Here is a 12410-nt window from a genome sequence, read left to right on the forward strand (position 1 = left end):
TGTGTATGTGTGTGTGTGAGTCTGCACACACTCACACACTCCCTGCTCCCCCCCTCGCTCACGCGCCGCCGTCTCCCCGCGGGCAGGGACCTCACGCCAGGTGCTCGCGACACCGTGACTCACGTCTCCAGTTCTTTTTCTTTTTATTTCGACATCAAGTATGCTCCCCCAACACTCCTCCTCACCAACACTCCTACACAACAAACCAACGCTCCCAACCAACGCTCCTCCAAACCAACACTCCAAACCAACACTCCCAACCAACACTGCTAACCAACACTCCCAACCAACACTCCAAACCAACACTTCTAACCAACACTGCTAACCAACACTCCCAACCAACACTCCTAGCCAGGGCCGGATCAAGGCGTGGGGGCTTTAGGCACCCAGAGGCCTCCGCCAGCTGGAGGTCCTCCAGAGATTGAAGTGAAAGTTTTTTTATTTTGTGAATTCTGAATTATATTTTTTGTTAGCCTTGTCAAAAAATACAATTGCATTTTTCTTGAACTTTGTTTTCCTTTTGAAAACATGACTGGGGGCCTCACAGTAGCTGTAGCCCAGGTGCCTACACAATCTTAATCCGGCCCTGCTCCTAACCAACACTCGACAGCGCTGGCTAATTTAAAGCCACACACAAGGCAAAGACCCCCCGTATAGCCGAAGTATATATTTTTGGGCAAGTGCTGTTAGCGAGCACCTATGAAGGCCGGCACGGCACACGAGGGATGGCGAGCACCACGTCGTGGACGCCTTTGTCTCCCCGATGGCGATGATTACACACCGCTAATTTGAGGCTGAGTCGACCTAGGGGGTGGCTCAGAACCGGTTCCGATAATCGTCACTGGTGTTGGGCGTGAATCGAACTGAGGCCGCCAGGTGCGTAGCGCAGCGCGCTAACCGCTGCGCCACCGCTCCCCGCCACAGGACACAAGAAACAAAGCGAGATGAGAGCGGCGTTGTCAGAATAATTTCGGGAACAGAGTTCCATTTTGTTTCGGATGAAATTAATCACCGGCGCGATGAGAGCTCAGATGCAGGCACTGCCACGGAACGAGAGGTAAACAGCACTCGCCCCAACAGCACTTGCCCCAACAGTCCATTTAAGGCTATACGGGGGGGGATCTTCGTCTTTACCTGCGTGTGCGCTCTCCCCATCTCTTGTCGTTACCATCACGTGAAGGAACTTTCCTAACGGGAGCCGCTGTGCTCAGCCCACCTGTCAACCCCGCTCAGCCACCCACACCCTCCAGATCGGTCGCGTCGTGTCTCGCGTCTCTGTCCGCGATGTTGCCTTGCTGCGTGTTGGTTTTCTACATCTGTGTTCTTGTGCCAGTCGAAGGGGGGGACTGTGTTGATCGACGTGTTTTGAGTGTTGTGTGTTAGTTGTATTTGTTTGCGTTGTGTTCCCTTGTTTTACGCGGTGTTTGTAACAGTGTGTAATGTGTTGTTTTCTTGGAATGTTTATTTGGGTTTGCTTTAATAGCGCTGTGTTTTGTGTCTCTTGCTCAGTCGCTCAGTGGAGTTTGGGCGCTGTGCTTAATAACGGTGGTCGTGTGTTGGTCGTGCATTCGACGTTTCATGCATCACCCCCCCGAACTCGACTCATAACACACAAAGTCTGGCCACATCAACTCCTCTGGTGTGAAGGCGAGAGCCCAGGGACAGATGGAGCTCTCAGCACGCACACATAGAGACACACATAGAGACACATAGATACACCACACAGACACACATAGACACACATAGACACACAGAGACACACATAGAGACACACAGAGACACACAGAGACACATAGACACACATAGAGACACATAGACACACATAGAGACACATATGGACACACATAGACACACATAGACAGACATAGACACAAACACCGAGACGCACACATACATACATACACACACAGACGCACAGATACATATAGACATAGACACATACATCGACACGTACACACACGCACGTGTGTTATATGCACACACAGACACAGATCCCATGTGTTGCCTCGTACAGACCGCTGGAGCCAGCGCTGCGAGTGAGCACCTGGTCAAGTCGCACCTCTGCACGAGTGCTGATGTGGCTCACTGGCACATCGTGCTCAGACATTGAAGGCCGAGTCGACCTAGGGGTGGCACTCGCCACCGATTGTATCCGCGGCCAGGAATTGAGTTGCGCTCGAGGCGGCATCGCGTGTCAGTGGCACGAACCGCAGCGCCACCGCCACGCGCCGTTACCGGACTCGTTACAACCCGCACACACACAGGGGGCACACACACACAGACACACACACAGGGAGCACACAGACACACAGCCACACACACACACAGGGGGCACACACACAGGGGGCACACACACACACAGGGGGCACACACACAGACACACACACAGACACACAGGGGGCACACAGACACACACACAGGGAGCACATAGACACACAGGGAGCACACAGACACACAGCACACACACACACAGGGAGCACACAGACACACAGCACACACACACAGGGAGCACACAGACACACACACACACAGGGAGCACACACAGACAGCACACACAGACACACACACAGACACACACAGGGAGCACACACACACACAGACACAGGGAGCACACACACACAGGGAGCACACACACAGAGACACACACACAGACAGCACAGACACACAGACAGCACACACACAGAGAGCACACACACAGAGACACAGACACACACACAGACAGCACACACACAGGGAGCACACACAGACAGCACACAGACACAATATAAAAATAATCATTATTACGAGTGAGTCACTAATACAGTAGTGATTCTGTGGATGAGAGTTGGGGTTCTGATTAAGCAAATCAACTTGATGTTACATTTCACGAATTCTTTATTTGCTGATCCTGTTGCTGCTGCTGCTGCGTTGCCATCGCTGCGCAAGCTCAGTCAGCAACACGACGCTCAACACGCGCCGACTTAACAACAACAACACGGTGTGGCCATAACAGACGTTTCGGGCAACGACCCTTCTTCACGAAATGCACGGAGGGCGCTTTGTTGTTGTTGTAAATCTACTGCCGGATGGAGGGCCTCCTTGCCACCGCCCTGCCAGTCGGGGCGGATATTTGCCCATACTTCCCCACGGCGGGTGTGTGAGTGTCACGTCGCTGGCAGTAGAGGGCAGGGAGTACGTGGGGGGTGACTGCGGATATCGCCACCGCCACCGCGACATCTCACCTGGATGTCGTGCACCGGGCCAAGTTGGTCATTCGAGGGGAAATGGGATCGGTGACTGGTTCCGAGGTCACTCGCCACTGATGTTAGCCGTGGCCGGGAATTCAACTCAGGTGGCTGAAGTTGGTAGCGCAGTGCTCGGGTTCGTATCGCAGCATTCGCTCGCCTTTTGGCTTCCCTGCGTCGACGAGTAAGTCGGTTCATCGGGCAGACCCCTATGGTTGGTCATATTGCACCACGCCGGTCAATGCTCGACTCTTCCCTGGCTTCCCGTGATCGTCATCTATTACGCGCCAGCGACGGCGTACGTGGGGGAGGCCTTCATCCAGCAGTGAACAGAACACGACTTATCGTCAGCTAGCAATGTTATTGCGCTCCTGCACAGAGACACGACGCTTGATGTTATTGTCTATACGAGGAGGCGCTGATAGGAAGAGTTCGTTGAGCCATCTTCTCCATCCTCGTCTCTCTCTCTCTCTCTGTGACTCTCTCTGGCTCTGCTCAGACCGCTTGAGAGAACTGTGACTCACCACCTTGCCGATGCAGTTCCCTTGCTCACACACACACAAAGACAAAGATCTCCCGTATAGCCTTAACAGACTGTTGGGACAAGTGCTGTTAGCGAGTGCCTATGAAGGCCAGTTGGGCACACGAGTGGGTGGGTGACCAGCACCACGCCCGGTCGCCTTTGTCTCCCTCGTAGCGATGTTATTACACATCGGAGCAGGTACTCATTTGAGGCTGAGTCGACCTAGAGGAGGCCCAGGACCAGTTCAGATCATCGTCACTGGTGTCGGTCGTGAGCTGTAATCGAACTCGGGTCGCTGGGTTCGCGCTAACCGCTACACCACCGCTCCCACACACACACGCGCGCATCTCCACGCCGCGCACACACGCGCACGCCTCCACACGCGCCATCGCCAAGCGCTGCCTCGCCCCTTCACAAACCGGTTATGCCAGACGATCCGGAACAGTGGCAATTACACAGGAGGCGGTTGGTCTGGCTGAGGTGAGTGGTGGAGGATGGAGGGGGGGTGAAGTGAGTGGTAGGTGGAGGAGGATGGATGGAGGGGATGGAGGGGTTGGGTGAATGCCTTGTTATAACCGTACACGCACATGCACATACACACGCGCGCGCACTTACACACACACACGAGAGCGCACACGCGCGCGACAGCACAGGAACACAGATGCACGCGCGCCCTCTCTCCAGACGGACCAGCCTTGACTTGTCACGACCTGAAATATAGAGAATTGCTCTCGCCCATCGCTCACAGTCCTCATTCCTCGCCGACCGAGACGTTGTTCCTTGCGCCCCCCCCCCCCATCCCGCACACATCGTGCACGGGACGAAGAGTCGACGATCACGGGGAGCCGAGGAGGAGGAGGACCTCAGTTCGCATCCTGGTAAATATACGACGAGTGTGTGTACGTACGTTTGTGTGTGTGTACGTTTGTGTGTGTACGTTTGTGTGTGTGTACGATTGTGTGTGTGTACGATTGTGTGTGTGTACGTTTGTGTGTGTACGTTTGTGTGTGTGTGTGTACGTTTGCGTGTGTGTACGTTTGTGTGTGTTTACGCATATCTGAACGCGCGCGCGCACGCGTTTAGCTGAAGCGCACAGGATGACACGCGCATACGCACGTGTACATCGTTTGCATGTACGCACGTAGGCCTATGCACAATACACGCTCGTATACTTCTACTTGGTGCATATACCGAAGACATAAACACAATTACATACAGGCACGCACAAACACCGATACACACAACACACATGTATAACATAAAAAATACCCCGTATAGCCTTGAACACAGTGTTGGGGCAGGTGCTGTTAGCGAGCACCTATCAACGCCGGCACTGAGCACGAGGGAGCGGTTTGTGTGGTCATCACCACGCCCGGCCGCTTTTGTCTCTCCTTCCCAATGCTGGTGTTTACACGCACACCACACCAGGTACTAATAAAATTCAAGGCTGAGCCGACCTTGCGGGGTTCTATGACCGGTTCGGATAATCGCAAACTGTTATTTAGCCGGGTTCGTAACGCAGTGCGCTAACAGCAACGCCACCGCTCCCCCTACACACAGGCACGCACGTGCCGCGGTGGTTTATGCAACCAATGTGTGATGATGGTTCGTACCCACGTGTACACACACGTGTGTGGTGTGTGTACACACACGTGTGTGGTGTGTGTACACATCAATATGGGGCTCGGTGGCCACCCGCTGCAATCTCATGGGGAGTCTAAGATCGAGTCTCGTCCACGGACAACACCACTAACAACAACAGTAACAACACGTGGTGTCTGAACCGGCCCCTCGGCCGAAACGTCGACTCAGCATTAAATGAGCAAGCATCTGGCTCGTTAAGCGTGTCTTCACGGCGAGGCAGGGAAGCCAAAGGCCGAGTGAGCGCTGCGCTACGAACTAAACCAACCTCGGTTCGATTCCGGGCCCACGGCTAACATCAGCGGCGAGTGATAGCCGACCCTGACGATTTGGTCACGTGCAAGTCGCATTGGTACACGTACCGCACATACACGTGGACAAAATACGAATACCCCCCATAGCCTTAAACTGTTGGGGCAAGTGCTGTTAGCGAGCACCTATTAAGGCCGAGACGGCACGACAGAGGGGGTTGGGTGGCCAACACCACGCCCGGCCGCCTTTGTCTCCCCAGTGGCGATGTTAGTGAACACCCAAGAGGCCGAGACAACCCACCGCTCGTGTCACCCACAGAGACAACACAGGGGCACATCACACCCCGAGACTGTTGGAGCACGTGCTGTTCGCGGGTGGCTATAGTATCATACACGCACACACAAACTAAATCAAAAGGTATATCGCTCCATTAGGTCGACTCAGCCTTAAATGCGGAGCACCTTTGATGCGACGCAAACCACATCAGCACTGGGGAAGACAAAGGCGGGGGAGATCGTGCGAGCGAGCGTGGTTGCTGGACGTACCCCCCCCCCCCTCCATCTCGTGCGCCGTCGTGATCATAATAACAATAAGTGCTCGCAAACAGAACTTGACCCGGGACGATCCGTGCGGCTCTCTGCACAATGGGGGTTGGGGGGGGGGGCTCGGCTCGCTTTGTTCCGTTTTTGGGGGGGGGGGGGGGGTGGAACCGTGGGCCGCAGAGAGGGACGCGGCTCTGAGCTATGACAAACACGCGGGCGTGCGTGTCTCGACACGACCGCGTGTCGAGACAACGACCTCCACCACCACCTCCTCCTCCACCACTACCTTCTCCTCCTCCTCCTCCACCACCACCTCCATCTCCTCCTCGCTCGCAGGAGCCGTGGCACGTTCACGACTCCGGCGTTTCAGGCAGTCGGGAGGACGCAGCGACTCGGGGCTGCATAGGCGATACGGCTTCAATGTAGCCCCCCCCCCCCCATACATTTGCTCGGATTGGGGGGGGGTCTTAATGAAATCTACTTTTGATTTCGTCTGTGTGTGTGTGTAGCGGTCAGCGCGCTGCGCTATGAACCCGGTGACCCGGGCTCGATTGACGCTCACGGCCAACACCAGTGACGATTATCTGAACCGGTCCTGGGCCACCCCTAGGTCGACTCGGCCTCAAATGGGTACCTGGTGCCGTGTATAAACATCGCCACTAGGGAGATAAAGGCGGCCGAGCGTGGTGTTGGCCACCCAACTTCCTTGGCGTGCCGTCTCGGCCTTAATAGGTGCTCGCTAACAGCACTTGCCCCAACAGTTTAAGGTTACAGGGGGTATTTGTATTTTTTTCCATGTGTTTGTGCGGTACGTGTACCAATGTGACTTGCCTGTGACCAAATAGTCCTGTCCCGTTAGACCTGAGAAGCTCAGCAGGTCTGAGCCTGGATAAGTGCCTGGTTAGGATGAGCACTGGGCACAAAAAAAATAAACGAGTGCAGTAGGTAGTGTGGACAGTAGAGGGCAGTGCAGAAAATACTGCGAGGTATCATTGTTCTACACCAGCCCTTCCCACACATTCATTAACCCGCGGCTGACCAGCGCGTGGTCTCATACCTGTCAACCCCTTATCATTACAGACCGAACAATTCAGACCTCACTGGTCACCCCGCGACCCTTATAAATCTCAACGTTCATCCTACAAAGTTTCATCAAAAGGGAGAAACACAAACAAAGACATTTTTGCCCGTATGGACCTGCACAAGAATACGGGGTAAACCAATATGGGTTGACAGGTATGAAGTGTGGTCATACTACCCTCCACTGCCTGCACAGCACGGAGATGCCCTCATCCAGCAGTGGATTGACAAACGGGTTGTTCGTGTGCGTGTTTCGTTGTTATTCCTGTGTGTGGGGAGCGGTGGCGCATCGGTTAGCGCATCGCGTTACGAGTTAGATTCCAAGCCACGGCTCGCAACAGTGGCGAACGATATCCGAAACCGTATTGGACTATCCTATAGGTCGACTCGGCCTTAAATGAGTACCTGGTGTGGTTTGTAAACATCAGCACTGGGGAGACAAAGACGGCCCGGCGTGGTGCTGGCCATCCACCCCCTCGTGTACCGTCCCGGCCTTCATATATGTTCTCGCTCACAGCACTTGCCCCAAGAATCTATAAAAAACTGATACGGGGGTCATCTTTGTCTTGTTTTCTTAATTCTCAATGCTGTGATCTCACGCGCACGTGGCTTTCACGCATACACCGAACGCACGGGCACACAAAGACAAAGATCCCCCGTGTAGCCTACACAGACTGGTGGGGTCAAGTGCCGTGACGTCGCTCGAGGGGGTGGTGTGGTAAACACCACGCCAAACTGTCTGTCTCCCCAGTGCTGATGTTTACACATCGCACCAGATACTCATTTGAGGCTGAGTCAACCTAGGGGAGGGCCCAGCACCGATTCAGATAGAACCTACGTCTGTGGTTAGACGTGACTGGGAATTCAACCCAGTTACGCGAGTTCGTAGTGCAGTGCGCTAACTATTGCACCACCGCTCGCCATACAGATACAAGTGGTGTATGTGAGCGCGCAACTATGTGATTGTGCGTGTGTAAGTGTCGAGTCGTGTGACAGTGGTTAGCGCACTGCGCTACGAACATTGGGGGGACAAACGCGGCCGAGTGTGGTGCTGGCCACCCGATGCCTCCGTGCGTGTGCTACACTTTTCGGTGTTCGCTAACAGAACTTTTCCTGACATTCTGTTAAAGATTCTAGATTTGCAGCTTTCGTGACTGCAAGGATTCATACTCTTAAGTTTTTTTCGGTAAAGTCACGTAGGGATTTTTTAAAATGTATTCTTTTATTTCTATTATTATTTCTATAAATTGTATTATTTATTTCTTTACCTACGTGACTTTACCGAAAAAACCTAAGAGTATTCTGTTAAAGACTATATGGAGTGGAGGTCTTTGTCTTTATGTGTGTGCACATGGGGAGGAGGGGAGGGGTGCTACCTTTGTGTGCGCGTGTGTGTGTTGTAGATCCATTCCAATCGCACATGGATGAGTGTAATCACAATAGTCAACACCACCAAACACAAATAGGCGTGCTTAGCATAGCCAGTTTGTGGGGAAGAGGAACGAGTTTGGGAGGGATGGGGGGGGGGGCGCTTAGGGGCCAACACCGGTGACGATTTTTTTTAACCGGTTCTGGGCCTCCCCTAGGTCGACTCGGCCTCAAATGAGTACCTGGTGCGGTGTGTTAAAATCGCCACGAAGGAGACGAAGGCGGTCGGGCGTGGTGCTGGCCACCTCGTGTGCCGGGCCGGCCTTCGTAGGTGCTCGCTAAGACCACTTGCCCCACCAGTCTGTTAAGGCTACACGGGGGAACCTTGTCTTTGGGGGTGGGGGGGATAGGGTGATTGTTTTGTTTTACCGGTTACCGATTGGGAGAACCCGATAAAATTTGGAACAATTCACGTGGCTCCGATGTGAATGATCGAGTTTCGCTGGAGTCGTATTCTTTTTAAAATAATGCCAACAACCAAAAGCGACCAGCAACAAATAGCACCCTTGCGACGTTGATAGATACTACGCCTGGACACGTGGTCTTGAGCTAAGCGCGATGCTGTTATAGGAAGAGTTGGGGGGGGAGAGACGACGACGACGATGATGGTGGTGGTGGTGGAGAGGGAATTTCACAAAAGGTTGAGCAGTGCGAGTTAAGAAGCGGAGAGAGAAATGAGGTTGCAGTGTGGTCGAGTGGGTGAGTATGTGATTGAGTGGGTAGGTGAGTAGGTGTGTGGGTGATTGGGTGAGTAGGTGGGTGAGTAGGTGAATGATTGAGTGGGTAGGTGAATAGGTGGGTGAGTCGGTGGGTGAAATATGTGTGTCGTTGCGACCTGCGCAGTGTGGAACTTCAACACAGCCGATGTAAGCACACTACCTGAGCACATTGGCACAGGACAGAGAGGATAGTGGAAACAAATTGACGAAGCATGCAGTGGACACCTGCTACGGACTATCTTCCCCCATGGATCGTGATGACGATGGGTTACAGCCCCCCCCCCCCCCACGTCCCGTCCGTCGCAATAAATTCGACGAGCTACATTTTGCATTTGGCACCGTGGCGTCACTTCAGTGGTGGGGCACGCGCCTCTTGCCAGCGGTGTCACGCGCCTCTTTGGCAGGCGGCAACAGCAGAGGGCGCCGCGAACGCCAAAACGCTGACGGCGACGTGAGGAGCGGGGGGGGGACAGGTGAGAGTAGCCCTGAGTGGTGGGAAGCCGCCTCGTTGCTCGTGGCTGCCTCGTTGGTTAGGGTTAGGGGTACAGCTGGCACTTGCGTCCGATTGGCTAGCTGGCTCGGGGTAGAACTAGTAGCTGATTGGCTAGTTAGTTATGGTTAGGGATTTTGCTAATACCAAGTTCGCAGTGTCTGGCTGCAGGCTGGTTGGTTCGGGCTACAGGTGTAGTGACTGACTCGGACACGAAGAGTAGGAGGCACCCTGTTTATTAACACGGCCTGACAGTAACACTTAGTAACTATAGTTCCCAGTGAGGACAGCCGGTAGACTGCCTGACTGGCGACGCCGAGACGGTGAAGACTCCAGCAGCAAGCGACGGTGACCCCCCCCCCACTCCACACGACAGCCCCGAGCTCCCCTCCCGGGGCCCCTCTTATACTGTCACGTGGCCTGGCTCCGCCCCCAGCCACCGCCCCCTTCTGGAACCTACTAGCGGGTTCTCGACGTGCCCCTTCCGTGACCCTTCACCTCGATCCCTCTCTGGTCTGTCACGTGACCTGCTGTCAGTCGGGGCTGCTGCAAGCTGCAGATCCTCTTCCCTGCCAGCAGCCGGCGCTATGCTGCTACGTGACCCATTCTATGTCACTACACAGGTAGAGCGCGTTCCAAGTTGTCTCTGGCTGCGGGCTAGTTTGTTAGGGTTACAGGTATAGCTAGTAACACGCTTGCAGTGTCTGGCTGCAGGCTAGTTGGTTAGGTGTTGGAGGGGGGGGGGGGTGTAGAGATATGGGGGATAGCATCTCGCTTGCACTGGGAGCGTGCCTCTGCCCACCAAAGTCAAAAATCCCCCGTGTAGCCTCAACAGACTGTTGGGGAAAGTGCTGTTAGCGAGCGCCTCATGAAGGCCGGCACAGCGCACGAGGGGGTGGAGTGGCCAGCACCGCGCCAGGCTGCCTTTGTCTCCCCAGTGGCGATGTTTGCACCGCACCGGGTACTCATTTGAGGCTGAGCTGAACTAGTGGAGACCCCAGGACCGGATCAGATCATCGTCACCAATGTTGGCGGCCGCGAGCGGGAATCGAACTTGGGTCGCCGGGTTCGCAGCGTAGCGCTAACCGCCGCACCACCGCTCCCACCACCACCACCACGAGCAGCAGCAGCACCACCACCCAGGTGTCGTGACGTCACGGTACCGGGATGCGACGTGAGGACGCAGCGTGCGCCGTGACGTCACGGCGCAGGGCCCAGCCCGGGCCGGGTGAAACCGGTTCCTGGCACAACACGCGCGGCGCCCAGGTTACCGGATAACAGTTTCGCAGCAGAATGCCCAGGGCTTAAATTCTCACCAGATAATAATTTAATAATAATGATAATCGGGCATTATACGCGCGCTTCACTTATTCATCCACGAAAGCCACGCGGAGTCTTTGGTGCTCATTTTCAGGAGCGTCCTGCCGCTGCGTTGTGATTTTATTAACGTGTTTTTATTTTACGAAGATGTTTTCGAGCCGATGAATGATGAGTTGTGTTTATAATGCAAGGTGGGGAGCAAACCGGATAGAACCCACGCCTTGCGCGAGGGGGCAATGCTCTATGGAATAAACCGGTGGCGATCAGTTCACTCGCTGTGCCGCCTTCTCCTGGCGAGCCAGGGTACGGTCACCTCCTCGACGTCCATGGGAAGGGCTTTTCGCGACGTGTGTGCGACTATCCACCAACCCTCGCTGCCACAGGCCACGTGCAGCGTAGCCACCACCGCCGCCGCCCGGCAAAAAATTCTCACCGAATAATTCGCCGGTAGAAAATGACCGTAGTGGCCACGACCTATACAGCGAGAGGAGTACTGGATGTCGCGTGGCGGGTCACTGGATATTTTTGCTGGTCGCTGACCCCTGTCGAATTAAGAACCTGGCAGTTCCCTTCATGTTGCGGGGAGGCTTGGTATGTTGTGATAGTATGAAATTTGGTTGAGTGGTGGTACAGCGGTTAGCACGCTGCGCTTTGGACCCATCGATCCCGAGTTCAATTTCTCGTCACGGCTAACATCGGTGGCGAGTGATATATGAACTTGTCTTTGTGTCCTAGGTCTCCCCTTTACCCCATACCCCGGCCTCTAATTCAAATACTATGCTGACCAGCGTGGTGAAGTATTGTCAAACAAACCCCCATGATCTACACGGGGTGGGGAGGCCTTCATCCAGCTGTGGAGTGACAAACGGGCCCGCACGTGAAACTCGCGTGTCTCTCCGCAAGCGAAATATTTGGGGAATTAATTTGGATGACGTCACGGAGAAATGTGTGCCCGCCAGGTAGTAACTCAGAAGCACCCGGCTGCCGTCTCGTTCCACTGGGGTCGGGAGGCACTCACCTGGCGCCCATACCCACTCAGCCCTGTCCCGTTATGACTGCCTCTTACATCATAAGCAGCAGCAGCAGCTCTGATCTATCCACTGCTGGATGAAGGCCTCCGCAAACGCGTCGCAATCTCTAGCGGTCTCGCTATGCTGACTTCACAAACTCTGTTGCTGCTAATAGGGTTTT

The 12410-nt window shown here is 54.5% G+C and overlaps 1 protein-coding gene across 2 annotated transcripts in view; it reads left to right on the forward strand.

Moving 5' to 3' along the window:
* The first annotated feature begins 1004 nt into the window (after positions 1-1004).
* LOC133353294 (uncharacterized) overlaps positions 1005-12410 on the forward strand; it is a 43520-nt gene continuing 32114 nt past the window's right edge. Inside the window, exons 1-2 of one of the 2 annotated variants that reach the window (XM_061569415.1) lie at positions 1005-1057; positions 4574-4625. In XM_061569415.1, coding sequence (XP_061425399.1) covers positions 1020-1057; positions 4574-4625 — 90 coding nt within the window. In that variant the 5' untranslated portion in view covers positions 1005-1019. Of the gene's footprint in view, positions 1058-4332; positions 4626-12410 lie in introns of those variants that run through there. The other variant, XM_061569414.1, reaches the window with a different exon arrangement.

This window comes from Lethenteron reissneri, chromosome 43 (assembly GCF_015708825.2).
Source record: "Lethenteron reissneri isolate LAM-NWPU_2019-01 chromosome 43, ASM1570882v1, whole genome shotgun sequence".
NCBI classification, from domain to species: Eukaryota; Metazoa; Chordata; class Hyperoartia; order Petromyzontiformes; family Petromyzontidae; genus Lethenteron; species Lethenteron reissneri.